Source organism: Neolamprologus multifasciatus, chromosome 19 (genome assembly GCF_963576455.1).
Source record: "Neolamprologus multifasciatus chromosome 19, fNeoMul1.2, whole genome shotgun sequence".
Taxonomy (NCBI): Eukaryota; Metazoa; Chordata; class Actinopteri; order Cichliformes; family Cichlidae; genus Neolamprologus; species Neolamprologus multifasciatus.
The window spans coordinates 4,654,517-4,678,916 of NC_140457.1; the positions used below are offsets into that span (position 1 = coordinate 4,654,517).

The 24,400-nt window shown below is 40.0% G+C and overlaps 2 protein-coding genes across 2 annotated transcripts in view; one reads left to right on the forward strand and one right to left on the reverse strand.

The window, feature by feature from the left end:
* The window catches only part of LOC146495765 (serine palmitoyltransferase 2-like), a 24,629-nt gene continuing 229 nt past the window's right edge, over positions 1 to 24,400 (reverse strand). Inside the window, exons 1-12 of the mRNA XM_085143784.1 lie at positions 24,203 to 24,400; positions 19,829 to 20,023; positions 18,693 to 18,847; positions 15,057 to 15,205; positions 12,670 to 12,794; positions 12,090 to 12,183; positions 11,724 to 11,829; positions 10,812 to 11,031; positions 10,095 to 10,221; positions 7,471 to 7,606; positions 6,404 to 6,533; positions 1 to 1,128 (exon numbers count right to left, since the gene is read on the reverse strand). The exon at positions 24,203 to 24,400 is cut by the window's right edge and continues 229 nt beyond it. Coding sequence (XP_084999910.1) covers positions 1,009 to 1,128; positions 6,404 to 6,533; positions 7,471 to 7,606; positions 10,095 to 10,221; positions 10,812 to 11,031; positions 11,724 to 11,829; positions 12,090 to 12,183; positions 12,670 to 12,794; positions 15,057 to 15,205; positions 18,693 to 18,847; positions 19,829 to 20,023; positions 24,203 to 24,361 — 1,716 coding nt within the window. The 5' untranslated portion in view covers positions 24,362 to 24,400 and the 3' untranslated portion in view covers positions 1 to 1,008. The remainder of the gene's footprint in view (positions 1,129 to 6,403; positions 6,534 to 7,470; positions 7,607 to 10,094; positions 10,222 to 10,811; positions 11,032 to 11,723; positions 11,830 to 12,089; positions 12,184 to 12,669; positions 12,795 to 15,056; positions 15,206 to 18,692; positions 18,848 to 19,828; positions 20,024 to 24,202) is intronic.
* Positions 21,340 to 24,400, forward strand: part of LOC146495766 (semaphorin-4E-like) — a 14,003-nt gene continuing 10,942 nt past the window's right edge. The window contains exon 1 of the mRNA XM_085143779.1: positions 21,340 to 21,473. The gene's annotated coding sequence lies outside the window, so the exon portion shown is untranslated. The remainder of the gene's footprint in view (positions 21,474 to 24,400) is intronic.

The following is a 24,400-nucleotide window of genomic DNA, read 5'->3' on the forward strand; positions in this document are numbered from 1 at the left end:
TTTCCTCACATACACAAACATCACAGATAATCTGTTCTGTTCACTTTGGCACTGTTCTACTGATCCAGAGCTGATCTCAGTGGAGGCAAATAAAATTCTCAAACGCGAAATTATGGCAATACCTTCATCTTACTATTTAACTTTACTGGAGATACATAAAAGACAGTATTTGGGATTTTGGGAAATGTGCTCATCTGCTTTGTTGCTTAAATTCAGATCTATGCTATGCAGCAGGAAAAATATGAAGTGAAAGTTAGCAAACGGTGAGCTTAGCTTTAAGACTTGAGGCTGACTTTGTTCATCTAAACTTCTAAATAAAGTCAGCAAAATGTTCTTTTTTTTAAAAAATGGAAAGCTGTCAGGTAATTAGCTCTAAACTGAGAGATTCCCTGTTACATTACTCGAAAAAAATGCAAGGAACTGGCTGAAAGTCATGTCATGTTTGCACGCTAACAGGCTCCTGGTGGTGACGAATTAGGTCTTGTGGAAATGCATCTAGTGATTTCTACTTATGACAATAACGGCTCCTTTCAAAGGAGTGGAAGAAAGGACCGTTCATTGATAGATGGTAACGATGTTCTCCTTATTAGTCTCCTTACATTTTCAATTTAAGTCAGATTCATGTCATAAAAGAAGAAAAAACAAAAGGATGATGTGCACACTGGATCTGTAATTACAAGCTTAACAAAGGCCAAAACCACAAATACTAAAGACACAACCAAACAAACAAAAAAATCTTAAAAAAAAGTGAAAAAAGACGCAGGAAGAAGCAGAGGTGCCATTTTCACTGTTCACAATCTCTGCATGTGTAGTAAGGCAAAATAAAATCCGAGGGTATTTTTAAGCGTTTTGCTTTCGTCTGGGAGGTTACGAGTTGGCAACATGATGGCAGGGGGCACGTACGCGCATGTCGCTCCTTAAGGAAGACTTGTGATCCATCCCGACCGACCCGCTCTGTGTTTTCCGGGGTTGTTCTGGTTCACGCCACTTAAGCAGCAGAGTGATTCATCAGTCGTCAATGTCCTCATACACATCATCATCAAAAGGCCGCGCAGAAGACGGCTGCAGTCTGTGACGGGAGTACTTGAGCTGAAGGAGGTCTCCAACCTCACTGATGACGTTCAGCGCCTGTGGAGACATTTATACAATGAAGAAGAAGAAAAAATGCTGTCAGTCTGAAGGCCAACATGAAGAGCGAGGACGTTTACAGATGCACAGACACCAGACTCGTAAAACCAAATTGCAAACTGGGGCCGAAGCAGGAAAGATCTCTGGTTTGAACTTTTACATTTTTCACTTGTATTACCTGGGTGTTAGAGCAAAGTGATGAGTTCATACAGACACGTCTTAAAAAACAGCAGCAACTTTTCATTCTATCTAAAGCTCTACAACCAAGGGGGACATATTCACTCTGAGTGCATGAGCTCTGCTTAATGCAACTGAAGTGCTACAGTTCAAGCTGTTACAGCATAAGGTCGACAATAATTACACAATGTAGGGATGAGTATATATTGCTGAAATGAGTCTTTAAATTTTAATGTGGTTTTGCTTTGTTGCATCATGCATGTTTGTTTCATCAGTTTAAGCTTCATCAGTACATTTCTGCTCATTTGAGGTCAGAGCAACAAGCTGCAGAACAAACAACCTTTTAAAAAGTTTTAAGATTCAATACTGTCAGCTCAACAGCACATTAATGGATTAATTGGCATAAATCTGGACTCCCGTTTTTATGAGTTTCCTTTTTAAAATGAATATTTCTCTCTCAAGATTGCAAATGCTACATTTTGTTCCCCAACTATTTGTTAAATCCCTTAGTCCTGCAGCACACAGCTGCTTTTCTGAAATAGGAAACGAGATTTATCGTTGCACATCTCACCCTGGTGACATTAACCGGGAATAATAAAGTAACAGGCTGGAAAAGAAATACAAGAGAAAAAAAAAGAGCGGAGAATTTCCAAAAATTCCGAGTAAAGTTAGGTTTCTCCCAGTGCGTCAAAACCTTATAAAACGCGTTTTTGATCTGAAATTAGAGCTCTGGAGTAACATGCATGCGTGGAGTACATTGTTCCTGTTACACCAGATGTTTATTCACCAATTCCTGGACTTACGCAACTTTGGATAAGTGACTATTTATGGGGCTCGAGGAGTTTTTCAATGTTTCAATGTGTGTAGGTTGCCGGTAAAGCAATATATACCTTCTGTTTATGGTAAAGCTTTGTGAGGATGACAGATGGGCTTTGTATCGCATCTTAAAGTATAAAAGGAACTGAAATGCTTTATTGCAGTCAAATCATGAGTATCTTTCTGTGTCGTTTCGGCCAAATATTAAGTTGGTTCATCTCCTTAATAGGGCTTGGATATATCATACCGTTCACGATAATACCGGTGTAATTTTGGGCAACGATAGGAAAATGAAATATCGCGATAGAATATGGGTAAAACGCGCATGCGCACTGCCTATGTTTACATACGCACATGGCGGCGACGCAGAATGAGAAGAGCGAAAGCGGATCGTTAAATGAAACGGATGAACCAGAACTGGTTTGTTAAAACACCACTGCAACTTCAGTGGTGTAGAACTGGTTTAGCTTTCGTCCATCAGATACACAACAAGGCACTATTTTTGGTAGAGCATGCTAGCGGGCCGTCGTTATTACCGTGTTGTTTGGAAAATACGGCACACTTAAAATCAATCCTTTGATTTTTCTGAAAATCGACAGTGCCCCTTATAATCCCGTGTGCCTTATGTATGAATTCTGGTTGTGTTTACTGACCTTGAAACGATTTTATGTAGACGGCGCTCAAAAATCTGTCAAATGTTTTAGTACGACTTTGCTAAGCTACGAAGCCGCACCGCTTGATGGTAGTGATGGGTCGGTCGCGAACGAAATGGCTCTTAGAGCCGACTCTTTGAAGTGAACGACGCGAGCCGTGAGGTTGTTGTTTTTTTCCTTTCTCTCACCCTCTCTCTCGCCCTTTTTTCCGCTAAACTCCACACGCGCGGCCTGTACTTTGCGCTGGGCAGAGGGGGGAGGGGCGTTAGTTACACTGGCAGTAGCACAGGAACAGAGCCAGAGAGAAAGAGAGCGAGGGACAACAACGTCACATTAGAAAGGTATAGTAATCATCCACTATTTTCAGTTGCAGATGATAAAGGATTCAGAAATCATGCAGGCCCATATGACAGAGAATGTGCATCTTCTTTTTGTTTTAATATTTTAATTTATATTTAATTGTGTTGTGGTTTGCAGTGTTTTGTGTTGTTTCACGTTAAATTTGTTTAAAAGGAAAAAGCTGAAAATTTAAATAGTTAAAAATTTAAAATGTAAATAGTTGTTTTTTGTATTATATGATTTATTTATGTGGAGTGAATAAATAAAGTATATTTATGGTGGCCCTTAGAGACAAAGCACGTACAAACTCCAAAACACGTACAAACTCCTAAGCATGTACAAACTCCAAAACACATAAAAACTACAAAACGCGTACAAACTCCAAAATACGTAAAAACTCAGAAGCACGTACAAACTCAGAATCACGTACAAAAGACAACAGAAGTGCTCCAGGATGCTAGGGCGCAGTGTTGAGCTTTTGTTTCCTAGTGGCTACACAAGCTAGGAAGTATCAACAACCGGATTTGGTGTGTGGTAGTAACAGGTAAATTAACTTTTTGTTTTTAATTATTTGAATAAATATGAGTGCTATACACAAACAATACACACATGCTTTCAATTGTGTAATTTAAGTGATCTGGGTAGCTCTGTTTTGGAAGTTCAGTAAACGCTAGAAATGTGTTTTGGAGTTTGTACGTGCTTTTTGGAGTTTGTATATGCTTTAGAGTTTGTACGTGCTTTGTCTCTAGGGGCCATATATAAACATATATAAATAAAACCACTTTTTTTTACATTAGTAATTCCTTTTGTGCATAATTTTATATTATTGTTAATGATTAAATAATTAAAGCAACAAAACAACCTGAAGAGCCGGTTCGGAGCCGGAAGAGCCGGCTCTTTTTAGTGAGCCGAGCCGGATCTCTAAAAAGAGCCGTAAATCCCATCACTACTTGATGGATTGTCGGAGCATTCCGGCTCCGACAGTAGGTATCACCTCGCGGAGTGATACGCACTGTGCTTCAACATAATATTACGGTATTGTGTGTGTATAACCTCTTTTTAAGTTTTGTGGATTTTACACATGGTTATGCTAAGGATATGTCGACCGGTTTCCACTGGAAATGCCTTTTGGTTAAACTGTCAGCAAGGAATTTGCACTGTTACATTTTTATGTAACTTTAATGCACATACAAAAAACAGCTGCTTGTTTAAGTTAAAATACATTGATGGGGTTTTTTGCACTAATAAAGTTGTGGAGTTGTACAGTATTTTGTCTAGTGTCAATTATATTGTCAGTTATATCGTTATCGCAAATTTTCAAATGTATATCGTGATAAATATTTTTGGTCATATCGCCCTGCCCTACTCCTTAATCAAGTAAGGCTTTTCAGGTAGGCTAAAAAAATAAAATGAAATAAAAAATATATATATTTCATGGAAGAATCAATCACTCTTCTACCTCTGATGCTTTTAACATTTTGAGCCATCAGATGTCGAAGTAGCTCCTCCAAATCAACACTAGGTGGACAATTTCGTAACCATCTCCACTTTCTCAGATACATTAGTTAGAACCTGACATTTAAGGTTGACAGATTATTGCGGTCAGTAGAATGAAATAACGATGGCAATAAAAGGATTTAGGTCCGGATGTAAGTGTGGGTGTGAGAGAGTGAAAAGATAATACTCTGAAAGCTCGCCAGCGGATAAAAGAAACACACAAACCAAGATGACACTTCAAAGTGCATGAGAATAACACAGAGAGGAAGGCTAACGGAGACAGATTTCACACCATGACAGATAAAAGCACTACGGTACAGTGCTCCCACTCCTTGTCTTCAGCTTATTTTGTTCAATTTTTTGAAGTGCACCGAGAATAATAGGAAGAGATACCATAACCCTGAATATACAAAACTTCCTGGAGACACAGTTTGTATCTGCGCCAACTGAGCTACACACATTAGACAGGAAGCACAGGAGAAAGCTCAACCTCTGTGTGAGAGGATCTACATTAGTGTCAAAATAAGAAAAGAACCGTGGAGGATCTAAGACGGTGGCCCGTAGTGAAGAGCAAACAGGTCTGCAGTGAGCTCATTTCAGCAACGCAGAAGAACCCTCGCTGTGTAGAGTGGGCGGTTTTAGATGTGTTGTAATCAAAGCTGAACTGTCTGCACTTACACAGGCCAACACAAAGAGCAACGTTGAGGTCTACACTCAAAACACAGGGAACAAATAGTACGTTAACCTGCAGAGTGATACGGCTGACACTTTATTTTTATACGGAGCCTCTTCTGGGAGACTTTTCCTGACACTCTAAATCCAAGTGAGGCATTCTTGTCCTTTGATGGATTTCTGGCAATGGGATGTCAGACATTAAGCTGCAAGGGACTCGGCGTGCTCTAAGTTACTCAAGGAATCCTGCAAAGGTAGACATTTGAGGTCAAAAGAGATCATATCGGCATCCCTCAAATTGCAGACAGTGTTAGACTGCTCCACTTTATTTAATGTCAATTAGATCTCTCCACTTAGTTTCAAACAGCTCAGAGGTCATTACACTGCTGTGAAACAGGAATGAACAAACTTTAGAGAGTATAACTAAACAAATCAGGCCCAGCTAGTAGCAGCCAGCACCACTCAGATAAGCCTGCCACTGGTAGACTGTTAGTAATTGCACCCTTCTCGTCCTTGTGAACTCCTGCCGGCAAATCTAGCTAACAAGCTACATGCTGGAAAAACTTTGACAAAAACCTGATCTGTGTGTAGGCCCAGTAATTAGCCATAGCCCCTGTGGAAGTACACTTAGCAAAACACCAGTGAGCTTAGTTCAGAGAGGCTCGGGTCTAACAATTCTGAGTAATTAGAGGAATTCGGGGAATGTTTTTCACTGAAATGTAACGGCTTCAGCCTGACCGCTCGCCTATGTGGACGGCGAGAAGTGGATACGCAAGACTAGTCAACATCAATACATCTGCAGCTGTAGGTGCTGCAGTCTTTCTTTAAAGAAAAAAAAAAACCTGACAGCTTTTGCATACTAAGTACAAGCTGCAGAATATTACATCCAATTAACTGCCATCATCAGACATCAGAACAGAGCAGAACAGTATTTTTAGTGGTCATTATTTAGCAGGATTTAATGACACAGTGGTGTGTAACAGCTTCTTCTTCTTGGTCTTAAAGACCGAAAAAAAGAAAGAAATTGTCCCATTTGGAGAAATCATTGTCGTATCTAGAATGTGCTAAATGAGACATGCTGAATACTAAACGTGTTAAGATATTTTTAAGTGTGTGTTTACCTGGTCGAGCATGGTTTTCGAGTGGCCGGCAGAGATGCAGAAGCGCGCTCGCGACTCGATGATGGGTGTAGCAGGGAAGCCCACGACCACCACGCCAATGTTCCTCTTCAGCATCTCCCTGCCAAACGCTCTGGTGGGAGAGAAAGCTGGCTGGATCAGGTGACCCTGAATCCTCCCTTAGTTATGCTGCTGGGGGAATCCCAGCATTGAGTGTTTCTTCTTCAGTCACCTTTCTCACTCACTATGTGTTAACAGACGTCTCTGCATTGAATCGTACTTGTTATTAATCTCTGTCTCTCTTCCACAGCATGTCTTTTATCCTGTCTTCCTTCTCTCACCCCAACTGGTCAGGGCAGATGGCCCCGCCCCTCCCTGAGCCTGGTTCTGCCAGAGGTTTCTTCCTGTTAAAAGGGAGTTTTTCCTTCCCACTGTCGCCAAAGTGCTTGCTCATAGGGGGTCATAAGATTGTTGTGTTTTTCCTCTGTACGTATTATTGTAGGGTCTACCATATAACATAAAGCGCCTTGAGGCAACTGTTGTGATTTGGTGCAGTATAAATAAAACTGAATTGAGTTGAAAAAACTGAATAACAACAATAACCGCAGAGGTTTAATAAAGAGTATGACAGACAAAAAAAGAAGGTAAAGTCTTCTATGAAAACATGTCTGCAGAAGTTTTACGAAGACAGAAAAATTCTTCATTAGAAGAAAAAAGCAATGGTCCCAAACGTGCTTTGGTCCCAGTGTTTTGCTTGATATTTACAGCAGGATTAATTAAAGCTGCTGAGGTACAGTTATTGTACTGATACTAAAGAAGCATGTGTGCACCGAGACTCAGTTTCTGCAGTCAGTTTAACACCTTGAGCTCTTGTGATGTGACGTTGGGACACCGTCTACTGTCCACTGCTATAACAGAGTTTTTAATCTTGTTACCTTAATAATATTTCAGGGGGAAAAAAACAATACCCATCAACAACTGATATAATTGATCACACTGTATTGCTCTAAGGCTCCAATTAAGAGTTCCAGCAATCAGAGCAGTAGTAAACAGCAAAGATGGCGGCTCACCCTATCTTGGCGGGCATGTAGAGCATCAAGGGTACGACGGGAGAGTCGTTGTTGCCGTAGATGATGAAGCCCATTTCTCGAAGCCTCTTGCGGAAATAGACCGTGTTCTCTGCCAGCTGCTGCACACGCTCACTGCCTAAGGATGATGAAGAAATGGGAAGCACGATGGAAGTTAATAACACGGATGCCCCGCGTTCTGAGATCATCTATATTTAATCATCTAGGTTTTGTTTTTTGCAGTGTGATGACAGCCGTTCGCTTTGCCACTTTAACGTGTTAGACACACAAGTCATCACATGCTGGTGTGTTAATGGACAATATGTGAATATTCACAGAGCGCTGTGATATCCACTCATCTCTGCTTAGTGTAATGTGTTACTCACACTCACTGGATATAGCGAACTCATTAATGAAGCCCGGCTTCATTTACTGCTTTATCAGTTAAATGTTTTTGTTTTTATTGGTGTTCTGGGTTTGTTAACAAACAAGTTTATTATCTGTTTATAATAACGAGTTTGTTTGGTGTAAATCTGCATTTGCATTTGTTCTCTCTCTAAAGTTGCCTCGAGCCTGGTACACCACTGAAGACTAGGGTAGGTAAAGTTAGGGTTTTGTTGTTTTTAGTGTTTTAGGCTGGGAGTTGCACATAGTAAATCAGTGGCACCAAACTTTGTAGGAGGTTTGAAACCATTCATGATTATGGTCTGTAGCTGAGGCAGGTAGGCTGTTTTTGTGTGTGCGTATGTCAGTGTTGATGGATGTTAATGAGATCCTTGTGAGGCGAGTGTTTTCTGCTGTGACCTTTAGTGTTGTGGGGAATATGGCTATTTTGTTGGATCACTTGTGAGTGTTGTTGGCCAGGTGATGGCAATAACACTGTGGGGTGCCGAGCCACCCTTGATGTGATCATTGTGTGGCCATAGCTCTCCATTTTGTGGTTGGTCACTAGTATGCTTGATTTACTGAACTTTTTGGATTAAAGTAACTTGTTGTGGTATAGGGCCACTTGTATGTGACTGTTTGTGTGGTGGAGACAACAGATCACTTAGTTGTGATTATTTGTTGCTACTTTTGGTTTTGTGTTGTAGCAGATCAGGTAATCATTTTGGGTTTGTGACTGTTGTGCTCCTTTGTGTTGGTCACATGTTACTTTTTGTGTGTGTTCTTCAAATCCTCATGCCCATCTATGCTTAGAGATGCCAACTATAATGTGAACACTGTGCTTCTGTTAGCTTTAACTTTTATTCCAGGTTTGTGGGTCAAGGACCTGAAGGCTTCAGAGGGGCTTTTAATAAATTTAGGGGTCCCAGAGGAACCCTTTTAAGGGAGGACGTCCCTCTGCAGCCTCTAATCTGCTCAGTGTGTTCAGCTGGTGCTAATTGGCCACACCTAGTCAGGTATGGATAAAAGCATACCTGAGGCAAGCGTCCAGAGAGCTCACTAGTCTTTGCCTTGGTGGTACCAGCTATTTGAGCCAACCTGCTATGTCATTTTAAGATCAAGCCTCTTCTCACTAACACTCTGGTATTCATCTCCTTTTTTATGTTGCGGCTTTTGAGCCGGGTCGTAACACATTATTTAAATTGTGTCATGCTTGTATCATTCATCTTTTAACTACCCATATTTATTTTCGTCTGGATTGATTTTTTCTTGTGGGTTTTTAATAATTTTTCTTTACATCCACATTTTGTCAGTCACTGGTTGCAACTGATTGCAACTCAATTTTAGAGGTGATTCTCTTACCAAGGGCTGTTTATTCTTTACTCAATCTGACTTTCCTGAAGTGCAAAAAATAAAATGAGCTCTTAATGATGCTTTCCAAAGATGAAAAAGAAACGTTCTGCACGTCTACATTTGAATCAAACTGTGTACTGTGAACTTTAGATTTCACTTAGCGACATCTTGAACTGTTCTAGCACAATGGTTGAGGTTAGATTAAACAATCCATGTAGAGGAGATACAATTGCCTCTTGTCTACAGATCATCATAAAATATTCCTTAACCTCTTTAAATCAAGTAACCATTATAAAAACAAAAAATACATACATATTTATAACTGGACATCATTCTCTTTTCCCCTTCTACTCCTTTTCTTTATGTAACATCTGGTGAAAGATGCTGGCTCCAGTCCTACGATTCTTAACTTTGCAGTGACACCTGGTGGCCCATCATAACAATTACTGCTGACGTAAAATCATCAGAAGTGGAGACGTCACCAAATGATAAACACAATGCAACAAAACAAATAACCAAGGACCATTATGCACTATAGTAAATATGCAAGAACAGCCTGACGTTTGCTGAACTCTGCACGATTTACATTTTTAATCCGAAACTGTTTTGCAGTTTGACGTTGCTGCAGAGTTTAGTTGTTTATCACTCTTTGATCGATCTATAGAGGAAATCTGACCTCAACATAACATCTTTGTGTGCCTATATACCAATCAGATTCAGATGTGGTCATGGACTGCAGTGCATGTGGAGTGCACTATAAGTAAGTGGAAAGTGAGATTTGTCTCAACATCCAACATAATGACGCCTTAAAAGCAAAACATTTTTACACTTTATCTTGAAATGCAGTTTTCTCACATATAAAAAAGTGAACAATCTGGACTGAGGCTTACCTATTGTTGTGCCATCCTCTCCCATAATGCACTTCATAGAAGTGATGATTTGCTCCACCACAGGAGGAGACATGGAGGTGGCGTAGACTGCACTGTGGGAATGGGAGCGCAGGTATTCGATGAGCTCCTAAACCCAGGAGACACACAGAAGACATAAGCAGATACGCATGAACAGCTGCAGTCTCAGTCCCTCAAAACGTTGCTTGTTGCTTCCTTCTTTCATGAATATGTGAAAATGTTTTTATTTTATTTTTAGAAGCACCAGATTTACATTAAAAACCTCAACAGTCTGATAAGCACAAAGTGAGAACTGAATTTCGCTTTGCGCTATCAAACCTTTACATTTTTAGAAGGATATGAAAGTCATTAAAAGCATAATGTGAGCTACATCCTGTAACCTGTTAACACATTCCTAAGTGATTCATGACCAATTTTCTCCGACTCCTTTGTTCTGCTTGAGGGCTTCGGCAGTTCTAAGACGCCACTACATGATGATTTAGACAAAGTATCTTATCTTGATAACCATCTTGATAAGCAAGCTTTGTTGCAATGACTAGCACTCGTGTCTGCAACAAGTGACACTTAGAGAGTCCATGCATCAGTGCACTCTTGAAAAACTATGAGTTTAAACTGATGTTATGCAGGAAAATGCACTCTTTTTCCCCCCTTTTTTTTTTCCTTCAAAAAATAAAAAATAAACAAAGAGATGAAGCTCACCCTTTTCCCTGCGATGTATCCACCTGCAGCACCGAAGCTTTTGGTAAAAGTGCCCATCATGACATCCACGTCACATGGGTCGAGGCCAAAGTAATCCACCACACCTCTTCCTCTTGGACCCAGGGCGCCTATACTGTGGGCTTCATCTAAGTAAAGGTAGGCCCGGTAGCGCTTCTTTAAGGCAATCACTTCTGGCAGGCGCACTATGCTGCCCTCCATGCTGCAGGGAGGAAACAGGCAGAGTGGAAGGTGCATTACATCTCCTGAGGTGTTACAGCTTTGTTTTTCCCAACAAATTCAGCTTTTGCACCAGAAACTATCCATCAAACAGCTGTCAACATAGAATAAACAGCTGAAATGACTCAAATAAAAAAGTTAAACTTTTTAAAAAACAAAAAAAGGAAGCAGAAACTGTCTTGCACGTTGCAAATGCTTTTTGTAGCACATGTCAGACAGAATCAGGTTAGCTAACTAAGCACTGACACATTCTCACCTGACTGAACCATCAGAGGAAGCTGAACCTGTTCTTGCATGTGCTTAATGCATGTATGTCTTTGCACCAGAAATACATCAACAATCACTCTTAATAATCCAGCGAGGGGCATTGGCCACAGATAATTGCTGCTTATGCAATAAAGTTTTTAGGTCTTGCTCAACCTGAAGCTAGGAAGGAAAATAAAGGGAATTTTAAAAGTGGGCAACTCCTTTTTTTCGACTGCATAAGGCCAAAGACACTTTCAGTGCAGCTGCAAAAATTGTATAAAATCAGCGCTGAGACTTTCTCCTACCAAAGACAAGATTTAAATTTACTCCCAATAGATTAAATATGCACATGTAACAGAATCAAAAGTTCTAAATATTTATTTTCCCCATGAAGTCATGTATGACATAAACAGGAAATCAAAGCAGTACCTGTAAATGCCTTCAACCACTATTAGGATCTTCTTCCATGGTCTGTGAGTCCTGGGTTGGCCATGAACGATGGCTTCTCTCAACAGTTTTTCAAGGCTCTGCATATCTGACAGGAAAAAACAAAAATCCGAAGTGTTAACATTCAAAATGAAAGCTGTGGTTTTAGCAGTGGTCTTCCTTTGTATGCTACGTCAAAATGCTTTCTCTTTTGCACTGACGTTGTTTTAAAGCTGGCAAACATTCGATCAGACAATCAAACGAATAAAAAGCGCTATAATTACAGACCTTAAGAAGCTATGGAAGTTCTAATGCATGGGAATAAATGCAAATAGGAGGCAGATGGATAAGAACCAATACAAGACTCACTGTTGTGTTTAAAGACTCTGATGGTGGACCCAGATAGTCTGGCTCCCAGGACCAGAGAGGCATGGTTCAGCTCATCACTCAGGATTAGACAACCCTGCAGAAGATTCATTAGCATTAATATTTCACACATATAGGATTTGTTGCGCACAATAGCAGATGGACTGCTGTTTTTTAGTCAACATTGTTTTTATCGGCTGGTGAGAGGCTGGAGAATCCTTTTGTACAATTATACAGAACGACCTCTGCTGAGAGAATTACACCGAGAATGCAGCTTGCTTTGTAGAACTGCGTTGTTTCATACCTCGCTGCTCTGAGTCTAACCCTACGCCTTTATACCAGCAGGTCTGAATCATTTTATTAGAGCAGAAGTCTTTAGCAGTCTCACCACTGTTGGCTTTCACTTCCTTAGTTTGCTCCTTTTTCACTTTAACACACACAACCAACATAAGGTGCTTGGTGTAACTGGTGACCTACAATAGCGTACTATTAAGTAAACATCCTTAGAAAAGACCCATGAACATCCAGGATATCTTGCTGGAAATAAGCTCATCCTTGTCCCATGTGTCACTTGGGGTCTTACCTTGCCAACGAGTGCTGGTATGTTCATCGAGTTAGTTGCAAATCCCATGCCGAACGCCATGGCTGATTCCACACCCAAGAACCTAGCCACCTGTTTCTCCATCTCCTCGTGTCTGTCCAGGTTACCTGAGGAACAAAAAATAAATAAATACATGAATTAAAAGAAGAAAAAAAAACCCCACAAAAAACATGGGAGCTTAAAATAAACGGATACCACTGAACACCTTGAAGTTCTAAAACTGACATCGATTTCTTTAGTATTATTTATTTACTTGCTTCTCCTGGGAGATGATACCACAGAAGATCAATACAATAAGCATAAAGACTGGAAATGGAGGGAAACAGCTACCCCAGCTTTGTTCAAGTTAAATAAAACAAGAGAACTCAAGGATCCACCGCCAAAACCAAGTCCCTATTTCACGGTTAAGATGGTGAGACAGATATTCACCAAGTAGAACAGCTTCCTCCTTTGCCCATGCTTCTCCTCTCCACCAAGTTTAATCACTTTCACCTTGAACTTTTTTGCATAATCGTGTTGACTGACAAACTGCACTGATCCCATTCTGCTCCAATCAATTTGCGCTTCTGTCTGGGGAGTTAAAAAAGGAACTTGCCGATACTCAGAGACTTAAAGTTCACATGATACATCTTGTTTGTCCAGTTCATATAACATCCAAGTGTAAAGACATCAAGTTGTGGATTTTATTTAGACTTCTTCACATCCTGTGAGGTTATCAAAACTTTAAATATTGTCTCTTTGCTTTTGTATGAATTAAACGAACAGGATACAACATGTTTACAACATTAAGTAGTAACTGTTATATTTTGTGTTTCGCTCCATTTCCAGTATTCGTACAAATCCAAGATCCAAGCTCTAATTAAGTGGTCAAATATGACTAAACATTTTTCACCAAACAATATAATATGTTGGACATAAACTCCTATAGTGTACATAAGCATTACAGCCATCTACACTCACCAGCCACTTTATTAGGGACGTGTTCAACTATATTAAATAAGTTATTTAAATGGCAACGATAACACATTTAGGTATGTAAACACAGTCAAGATAAAATGAGCATTAGAAAGGGGAAGAAAGGTGAGTTCAGTGACTTTGAATGTGCATTTCAGAACCTGCTAATCTGCTGGGATCTTCCCCACACAACAAGAGAAGAGTTCCAGTGAGAGCAGCAGTTCACTGGTTGTGGTTTGTAGGAGGTTAGAGGAGCATGCTTCAAGCTGATAAGAAGGCAACTCAAATAACTACTCGTTACAACCAAGGGAGAGATTTGCATCTTAGGCTACGTTCACACTGCAGGTGAAAGCGCATCAAATCCGATTTTTTTTGACCCTATGCGACCCATATCCGATCATGCTATGACAGTGTGAACAGCGCAAATCTGATATTTTCAAATCTGATCTGGGTCACTTTCGTATGTGGTACTGAATCCGATACATATCCGATGTTTCAGAAAGCGACTGCTGTTTGAACGGTCAGGTCGCATTAAATCCGTCTTTTACGTCACCGACACAAGACAGACGCCGATTATCAGCTCCGGAGAAGACATCGCGAACGCTTCCTGGCCATCCAGTGTAGATGTTAGTGAAACTGTTGGGAAGACAACGTTGGAGAAACGTGAACATTTTATTTGTACTGTATAATCTGCAGATTCTGACAGAAATCTGCAACTATCCTTTGAAGCACCGCTCCTCTAAAACAGCAATAAGGATCATTATTAGGTTATTTACATTATTATGTAAATAACAAAATAACTTAAAGCAAAAATTGGGAAACGTGAAGTCCGGAGTTTTTATATTAACGGCCATCAGTCAAACAATACTGTCTGGTCTGGGTCTAAACAGAGCGCCTTGTGTGTGAAGTCTTCTTTTGTGCATGCGGGCCGCTTTGAGTGTTCACGCTAGAGCGCGTTTGCTGTCGCATTTTATTTGTAGTGTGAACAAGCAGACAAAAAAAATCGGATTTGATCAAAAAACTCGGAATTGAGCATTAAGACCTGCAGTGTGAACGTAGCCATAGATGTGTTTGGATGTTTCCAGCATGTTGCTGAATCTATGCCAAGAAGAATTAAAACCTTTCTTAAGGTTAAAGGTGCTCCAACACCAGACTAATGCCTAAACTGTACTTTACAAAGTGGTCAGTGAGACTTATTTGAAAGCATTTCTAAAGGAAAGTCACGGTAATTTGCAATTAGCTCAAACGCCGCGCACAGATGATCATCATACTAGTTCCCACAGCTTTACTAAACTAACTGGTTTATGACATTTTGTTTACCGAGGTGAATTCAGCTGTGCTCAGTCTTGCCATTTAAGACCCAGCAGTGATAGCAAAGGTAGCGGGTGTGTCTGTGTTTTGCCATGTGTTTGTACCAATCTCCTGCCTCGTGCTCGCAACTCCAACACCGTACTTCATGGTGACTTCAGCTGCGGAGTCAGCACATGGACCTGTATTCTCAGCGAAGCCGAGGTAATTATACGAGCCCAAGTTAATCACATCCTGCACTACCCGACCCGTGTATCTGCAAGAGAGGGTGAGAGGAGGAGATAAACAGACACAGGAAACGATCAATGAGAAGAAACGAATGATTTGGGAAACAGATTGGTATAATTAATAGTAATGATTGGTAGAAGCAATTAAAAACTAGACTGAAAGGTTGGATAGCATCAGTGTGCTCTTTGTTTTTCCAATCTTTCTGGTCTCTGTCTCCCACATCTTCTCACTTGTGTGTTTTGTCTGACTTCACAAACATTATAGATCTTAAGTTGGACCGATTTTAATATGAGATGAACGCCTACATGACTGTTCTGGGGTTATCACCTTCATAATATAAAGTATATATATAATACAGAAATAAAAGAACAAAAACGATCTGTTCGCACCATCAGTCACGAATCCCATAAAAAGGAAACTAGATTTGGGTCCACTGGGTTTATCAGAGGTTAAATATTAGCCCGATTTGCATTTCAAACCTCGATAAATTTAAACCTCCACCTCTGAGACTACATTTACATCAGAAAATATTCTATTCTAGATCTGAATTAGCTTGCAGGATGACTGAACCACAGCATCATTGAAATGCATAAGCAAGATTAAAGAAAAAGACAAAACTGCTACATATACAATTCTGCACGAAAGTCTTAGAGCCATTCAACATGTTTTTATATTTTGCAGCCAAGAACCAGAACGACGTGCAATTTTTAAAGTTGTCTTGAGGAACAATTCTCCAGGCTTCCTGAAAGTCTTTCAATGGTTTTTATTTCCAGTCCAGTCTTTGTACCTGAACATTTTCAGACACATGCCTTCTTTGTTAAGCCACTTAACACTGAAACATAAACACTTAAGCATAAAAAAGGCACCTAACTCGCTGGATGACCCAGTGTTGTGTCTCCACAAACAGACAACTTGGCAAAGAGCCAACTTTAAACTATTAAACTGCAGCTTTGTTATTAGCACCGTGCTGCAAAACCACAGAATTTGTTCACATCTCTTTAGTTAAATCTACAAAAAGGTCAAAGGTAACACAATCTAACAAGCAGAAACTAGCATTTTTTTTTTCTTTTGCATCAACAGGATGATTTCCAAAGCACACCACGAGACAAATTAAAAACGCAATCCAACGTTCCCTGTCCACCTTAACTGTTCGTGTGCATGCAACCAAACCCTGCTTAAGGATTAGTGGTCAATGGAATCTAAACAACAAGCTTCTGGTATCAAGGTCTTGTCTCGTGTTTATATTGTCTGAGTACACGTTCTGTCTGTTCATAGAATTTACATACTAAACACAGAGGTAAACAAGGTGAGAAACGTACCTGCTCTATGCAATATAATGCTGTAATAAATGTGTTCAAGATTTCTCTAGTTTTATTAGGATCTAGAGAAATAAACTTTACACCTTCTGAGTCACTTATCCAATCAGCTAAAACAGGATTTTCACCACAACAGCCTTTAGTGTAGCAGTGGCTCAAGAGTTGGGAGTTCGCCTTGTAATCGGAAGGTTGCTGGTTTGAGCCCTGGCTTGGACAGTCTCAGTCGTTGCGTCCTTGGGCAAGACACTTCACCCATTGCCTACTGGTGGTGGTCAGAGGTAGGGATGGGTATTGATAAGATTTTCACGATTCCGATTCCATTTTCGATTCTGTTTAACGATTCGATCCTTTATCGATTCTCTTATCGATTCTTTTTAAAAAAGGAGAACACTAAGGTCGATTAGCTTAGAACTTTGTTTTATATCTTCTCTTTGAACAAGATAGAAATTTAGGAGTAACATGGCCTTACAAACCCAACAGTGAGATCTTAAGAGATCCACAGCCTACGGCTCTTCAATGGGGTGTCACAGGGTCCCCAGGAAAAAAATTGTAAATGTAAAATAATAAAATAAATATTCTTCTGTAGCAATAACAAAGTATAACATAAATTATTCTGTAGCAATTACACAAGAATATCCAGTGATGTCCCTGCCTACAATTAAACACATTCACCTACAGAAAATCGGGGCATCTGCTGTGGCAAATGGGTGCAAACCTTTGACCACAAACTTAGTCACTGCTCGGTGACATTCGTCTATCCTGGCCTGAAAGGAGACGCTACCGGTAGACTGCAGAGAACTGCCAGCATCTGAGCCAGACTCTGTCTCTCTCATCATGGTCACCTAAACGCACAGTAATGGCAGGTTTTGTAATAAGGCAGATCGCGCTAACATAATATACACTGTTAGTTGATTATTTACCTGCCGCATTAACGGGAGAGGACGTGCAAACGTTACTGCTGCTGCTGGGTTGAGATTCACGAGTCCGGAGCGGAATTAAAAACACGACATTCATTTAAGGTCATCGCGTGTTTTGTGAGCAAATGCTTTTGCATATTCGTAGTGTTTCCTCTCTTAAACTAAATATCTACTTTGCAAGTATTGCAAGTTGCCCTGTTGTCATCCGTTCTCGAAAAGTATAACCAAACTTTTGAGCGTTTGAGCCGCCGTGTTTCCTGCCAGGTAAATGACGCTCCGCGACGTGGTGACGTCATTTGGGGAAACTGGAATCGATTAAGGGAATCGTTTGCAAAAATGGCAAACAATTCCAAGGAATTGAAACAGTGGGAACCGGTTCTCAACAAGAACCGGTTTTCGATACCCATCCCTAGTCAGAGGGCCCGGTGGCGCCAGTGTTCGGCAGCCTCGCCTCTGTCAGTGCGCCCCAGGGTGGCTGTTGCTACAATGTAGCTGCCATCACCAGTGTGTGAATGTGTGTGTGAATGGGTGGATGACTGAATGTGTAAAGCGCTTTGGGGTCCTTAGGGACTAGTAAAGCGCTATACAAATACATTTGTTTTACACTAAATTTACCATTCAGTGTAAAACAAAAGTAACAAACCTCCAGTGAGCAGCTTCTTTTATTACTTGCTGCTGAAAAAAGAGAAATTCAACAGAAAGCTAAGGCTGGAGTGGGCACAGACTCTGTCAAAAGACAATAGTTTAAAGGGAAAAGCAACCTGGTCTTATAAATCTTGAATTCTGTTCCGAATTAATGCACCAAGTCACAAACCAAAACTCCTATTATAGTCATACAGTCGTATCATATCAGACTTTGGGGATTTGTATTAATATTAATGTCCAGGTGAAAAATTTCTATGAAAACCACGTTAATCTCAAAGGCAGGTTTCCAGCATTTTTTGAATTCCACAACTCAGTTAAAGTAGTTTTGTGTCTATTATGCAAATACATTAAGCAACTGTCACCTGATATGAGCCTGGCTGATTTATCAGTCTAGTGCTATTGTACTGTACATTAGTTTTCGTGTTTTATTTAATCAGGGGTAATGGAAAGGCCTGCCGGAGCTTTTAAAAAACCGTGTCTAGTGAGAGATGTCTGGAACCTGACCAACTTTGTGTAATGTTGGTAACACAGCAGTTATAAAGCACACTTCCCATTGCTATTGTGTGCCTGAAAACCTTAAGGTTAGCTTAATGATAACAATATTTGCGCTCTTGAATGAAAGCTACATTAATCTCACTCAAAAGTCCAGTTGTAGTCGTAGGTTGCTCGTTCCATCAGATCCATCTTGGCTCCCGGGACGCTGCATATAGGCCTGTTCCAGTTGTCTCTTATCCGCATATAAAGGTTTCTGGTGTAAAAGTTCTCAAAATCCTGGTAGAGCGGTACAAAATCCTACACATGGATGAAAAGGTAGATAATAAAGCCGCACAACATATAGGAATTTTCTCCTACATCACTGGTATTTCCTGTAACGATATCTAGATCTTCACAGTTTCAAGTTTCTTCAAAAGCTCACAAGGAAAGAATTTAATCTCATCCAGTTTAAGCATTAAAACAACACTTAAAAGAACACACATGATCAAGGGAGCTGATATTGTTTCATGGAGGAAAACATCCGTCCGATATCGTCGGGCCCATTTAATGATTTCCCCACGAAAGGCTTCCTTTCCTTGACATAACTAAATTCTGAGAACAATGGGCGTTACTTTCACACATTACATAAGATGTTGGAAACAAAGTGAGTGACACAGAAGACACTCTAAACATGTTCCACCTCTAACAAAAACGCAATCTTAAGCATGCACACTAGACTACTTTGGATTAAAGGCAACAAAGAATATTTCTATGTAAAGTTCTCCATAGCTGGACATAATTACAGCTGACAGGCTCATTTCAAACAACTGATGCTTGCTTTCTTTAAAAAACACCAAGCTTCAAGCAATCCTGATTAAAATGTTTGCAATATGACAACCTACAGTGCAGATTCTAGTGATTGGGATGGATGCTTGCGTTGTAGTGTGCAAATATCACATTGGCTTACTTTGATTAATGAAACTACAAAAGGTTTCCCCCCCTTTTGTTATCACTACTGTTCCCGCACAAACACTGCAACAATTTGGTCACCAGGCAACATGTAATTAGAGCTCAGTCTCCCAGATAAGAACCATTCAACACCTGAAATGCGAGATGAATCCCTGCCAGAAGCAATCATAGCGCTACAGCTACTGCGTTTAGGTAAAGGGCAACCAAGTTTCTCAACTGCTGCCTTTATCTGGAATTTCTTAGCATGAGCAATAACTTTGATTACCACCTTTTAGATCAATTGATTTCGTGTTCCTGCAGATTTACTGTTGCATTTGTTTTTCATCGTACCTTTTGCTCCTCTTTCTCTCTGGCGATGTGGCACCTTTCAATCTTCCAGTGACGAAGGAAGTCACGGAGGTAGCCAAAGATGGTCAGGATGCCGTAGCCCATGTATGTGAGCACTGCCACCATCATGGGGGTCTCTTCAAAGTACTCGATGAAGGGCCGGCTATACAGCCTGCTGCTGTATGACGCTGCATAGACCTATGTAAATCAGAAAAAGCAAGTAGTTTACTTATTTTAATGAAAGACATGAAATAATATCTGCCATGCAAACTAGGAATCACAAAATAACTTAAAACAATACAATCACAACAATTTTCCAACACTAAATTAACTTCAAGACTCATGAAACATTATCATCTGCATTGCTGAACAGAGAAAAATGGTAAAAAAGTACAAAAAAATGCTGAAATTTTGGTTGAATTATTCCCTTTTTAAATAAAATATATACAAGTTTGGCATAATGATGATTGTGTTGCAAGTGGCAGCAATGTGACTTATCAATATGTAGTACTAGCATGTTTCACATCACGCTGTGTTACTATTTGTGCGTAATTGGAGCCAATGCAAAACAAACAAACAAAAAAAACAGCTTAAATTTCTTTAATAAAGTAGTTTATTGTCAGCAAATGTAACAGGATGTTTCTTAAGTCCAAGCTATAGAACAAGGCTCACACTGCAGTAGGGGTGGGGGAAAAAAATCGATACTGTGTAGCATCGTGATATTTTGTTTGCTAATAATGTATCGATACAGGGACAGCAGAAATCGATATTTTGTTACAAAAAAAGTTTTTGTGGACTGGAACATGCTTTGACTTCAGAGCATGTTGATCAGCTCCTTTTTCTGAGCAAGAATCCTGACATTCCTTCACTGTCCAAATGTGTTTAACTTGTTTTTTGGCAGTACTAAACATGTTTTATTTTAATTAAGTTTAAAACGTTTTTATTTTGATGTAAAATTATATTTTGTTTTAATTTACTTTCAAATTCTTCAGTTGCTGAAGGGGCTGCATAGTTTTCATAAATTGCATAGTTCAGAATAGCTATAATTGTACCAGATGGTTGCGTTCAGTTAAGTTGGACTAGACTGTAATACAAACCGTTCAGTTTGTCAACAATAAAACTGAAATGAGAGAAAGACTGAGTGTGAGACTTTGATATTAGATAAAATGAATATTGATAAAGTTTACCTTTATGTACAGAATCTGAATATCGCAAAATACTTTAAAAAATTGCAATAATATCGTATCGTGCGTTAAGTATTGTGATAATATCGTATCGAGGGATGTATGGTGATTCCCACCTCTACACTGCAGCCCACAGTGCATCCACGGCTTCCATGGTTTACATTTGGTCATACAAGTTATGCAATGAAACGTGACAACTGATTCAAAACTTTGCTGAATAAAAATAACCACTTTAATCTGTTATAATAATCTTGTGGCAAAAAGCATCTTTCAATGCGTATGGGTGCTTAAGAAGCTGTGAAAAATAATTGTGTTTATACTTGAATCTGTCGCATTCAAACAGCACATTTAAAAAATAACAACTTTAAATGTAAGTGGGAGCATGTGCTCAGAGGTGAGTCAAGCAGGAAAAAGAGCTTAAAACGCTTCAGTTTTCAAGAGGAGTTCATACAAGCAAAGCGCAGGTACCGTATACGCTACACTTTGTAATTATAGTACAAAGACAGCTCGCTTCACTTTTAACACTCCATAATGTTGAATGCAGCCATTTCTGTCACTCACGTTGGTTGCTCTCATTGCATGTTTATAATGTGTTCCACATTGAGATAACATCTTTTTGTTCGCTGTGATGTGATCTGAGCTTGAAGCCTCCGCTCTGTGTTTCAAAGTCGTAAAATCAAACAAATTCTGCGCAGCTCTGACAGCAGCGAGTCCCTATTTCAGTTTGATTGGTTATTTCTGCAATAGGCCCTGCTTCTCTTAGCTACCATGGTGGAACAGCTTCCTCGCTGATAAGATATCAGTCTGCATTAATATGGAGAATTACCACTGAATTATTTCAGAATTAGCTTTGCCTGTCATATTGGCTCATCTTTCCCCGACATGTCACTGTAATTTTATCTTTGAAAGTCTTTTTAACTCAGCTCTGCACAGTGTTGTTCATTGTGAATGGTGTTTTTTTTTATCATCAGTTTGTATGGATGCTGGGAAACAGACATTTTTGACAGTTAGTATACGAGACCAGCGTTTCTAGCTTGCAGGGTGTCTACCTGATGATACTCTGAAAGCCAAAGTGCCAGTAAAAAACAAAGTGAAAAGAAATGACGAAATCAAACTGCAACAATATGTTTGACAAATCTGCTGATCTAGCTGAAATTAACCTGGGAGTGCTCTGATAATTGAAACATATTTTGAGTAGACATGCACCGATTTATCCACCTTCTTGACTGAAATTAGCTCGTTAGTATCTTAATAATGGCAGTGGCTGATATTTTGTGCTGTGTAACATCAAAGAGTTAAAAAATACCCCAAAAAACAAAACAAACTTGATTTGCTGATATAGTCGTCTTTGTCATATCTGGTGCTAAACTACATTTTATTCAATTTCTTCACCATTTTCCAATTTAAATGAAACCTTTGAGTGAAAAATATCCTTTGATTACTTCAAAATAAAATAAAAAAGTCAGTAGCTGAAGCCATACTACGCAGGATTATGTTACAGTGATACCCAACCGCTGCTACCTGTATTTATGCAAACCTAGCCTAAAATGAGATGCACAACATTTCCTAACTAAGACTTTAAAAGGAATAAACTTCTATGTCATTGTGCATAAAATATACGTCGCCTCTTCCTTTGTTGTATTTACGAAAAACTTTTGTTTTTATTGGCTGACATTTATATGGTTCACTTAGAGGTACGTATTTAAAGCCAGACTGTATGAAAAAGGAAGATAAGACCAAACTATTACGTTCTGGTTTAGCTCTGTACTCAGGGAAGTAAACAGGGAGAGCGATGATTTGACTGCCAAATAAGGGAGGAGAAGGTTGTGTTGATAAACTTGAGCAGATAGAATTTGCTTTCTAATGTTTTTTCTTCTACATCTTGATAAGTAATCGGATAGACAACGAAACCTAACGGGCACAGTGCAGTTCGCTTCCCTATCGCGCTCATGGCTATTAGGGCATTGCATGTGACCGGTCATGCCTTTCCCTCAAATTCCTTACAGAATAGCAACGCTGACATCTGCATGAACTCTAATCAGCTGAGGTTTAGTCAGCAGGCACTCGGTTTCTTAGCCTGAAAAGCAAGTGTGGCAGAAACCCTCTGTGCAATTTGCACCAAATTGTTTAGTGACTAGAATAATCAGATAATAAACAGCAACGTGCTTCACGTTATTTTACTTAAGAACCACACGCTGGAGAAAACTGGGATTACTTTCCTCTCAAGAAATATTAATCTGACTCAAACAACAGGGGAAAAAAATTCTCTGTATTTTCAATGCCAGTGTGTGTAGCAGCACCTAATCAGTCAGAGGAGGCCCATTAATTGGGCCAGCTACAGAAGATGCACCCAAGGGTGGAAATTTCATTAGCCTATTTGGGAAGAGCTGTTTTGCAGCATGCACTCAAGTCTCTGCGGACAGCTTGAAGTGAACAGGTGCACTGGTTCAGTGTCTCCCTAATCACTAACTTATCACAGTTTCAGTGTGGATTGCAAATAGAAGCCAACCGCTTCACGAAAGAGAAATGTTTCCAGACTTTTACTGCCAAACATTTGCAAGTGAGAGAAAAGTGCAGCCAAGATGAACAGAGCCAAAGAACGAGATTTAAAACTAAAACAGAAAGAAAAAGCTGACATATTGCACGAAATAAACACAACAATCAACTGAGTGGATGAGTTTTAGATTTGTTTCACATTATCTGGAGTTATTCCATTCCCAGTTTGAGCCTCTGATCAAAGTCACAAACCTGGACTCCCCTTAAAATGGGCTGGAGAGCATCAATGAGCCATTCACAAAGTTTAACTTTGATTTAAAAAATAAAAAGTCTGCTTGGTGCAAATATTATAATGGGGGAATTAAAACGCTGCTGTAAGTCATTGAGAAAAAATAGCATTCACAGTCCAACGAGGTATCTAACCTGACAAATAAGCTGAAACTTTTTAAAGTGGACTTTTAAAAAATGGAGCTCGGCGTTTACTTTGTACAGGAGCCGGGAAACATCAGAACTCGATGACAGCATGCTGTGAGACTGCTGTCAGCAGCAGGACTCGGTCAGCTGTCATACCCGAACAACACAGGACTTTATCATAATAACGGGAATTTAACAGCATCCTTCGGTGTCACGAGTCCACAGAGTGGATGCTTTCCCCGGCTTCACCAACCCATCCGACCCGTCCCATCCCGGGCCTCACCTCCTCCTCGGCGGTGTGGCAGCGGTTCTTGGGCGGCCGCTCATGGCAGGGGCGGGGGTAGAGGCTCTTTGCCGAACCGTTTCTCTCCGGCTTCAGCCCGTTCTTCACCCGCCGACACACTTCGTCGTCGGCTGCTTTGGTCTCGGGGCTTTCGGTCATTGCTGGGCAGGAATGGTGGAGCTGCCACAGTAACTTGCA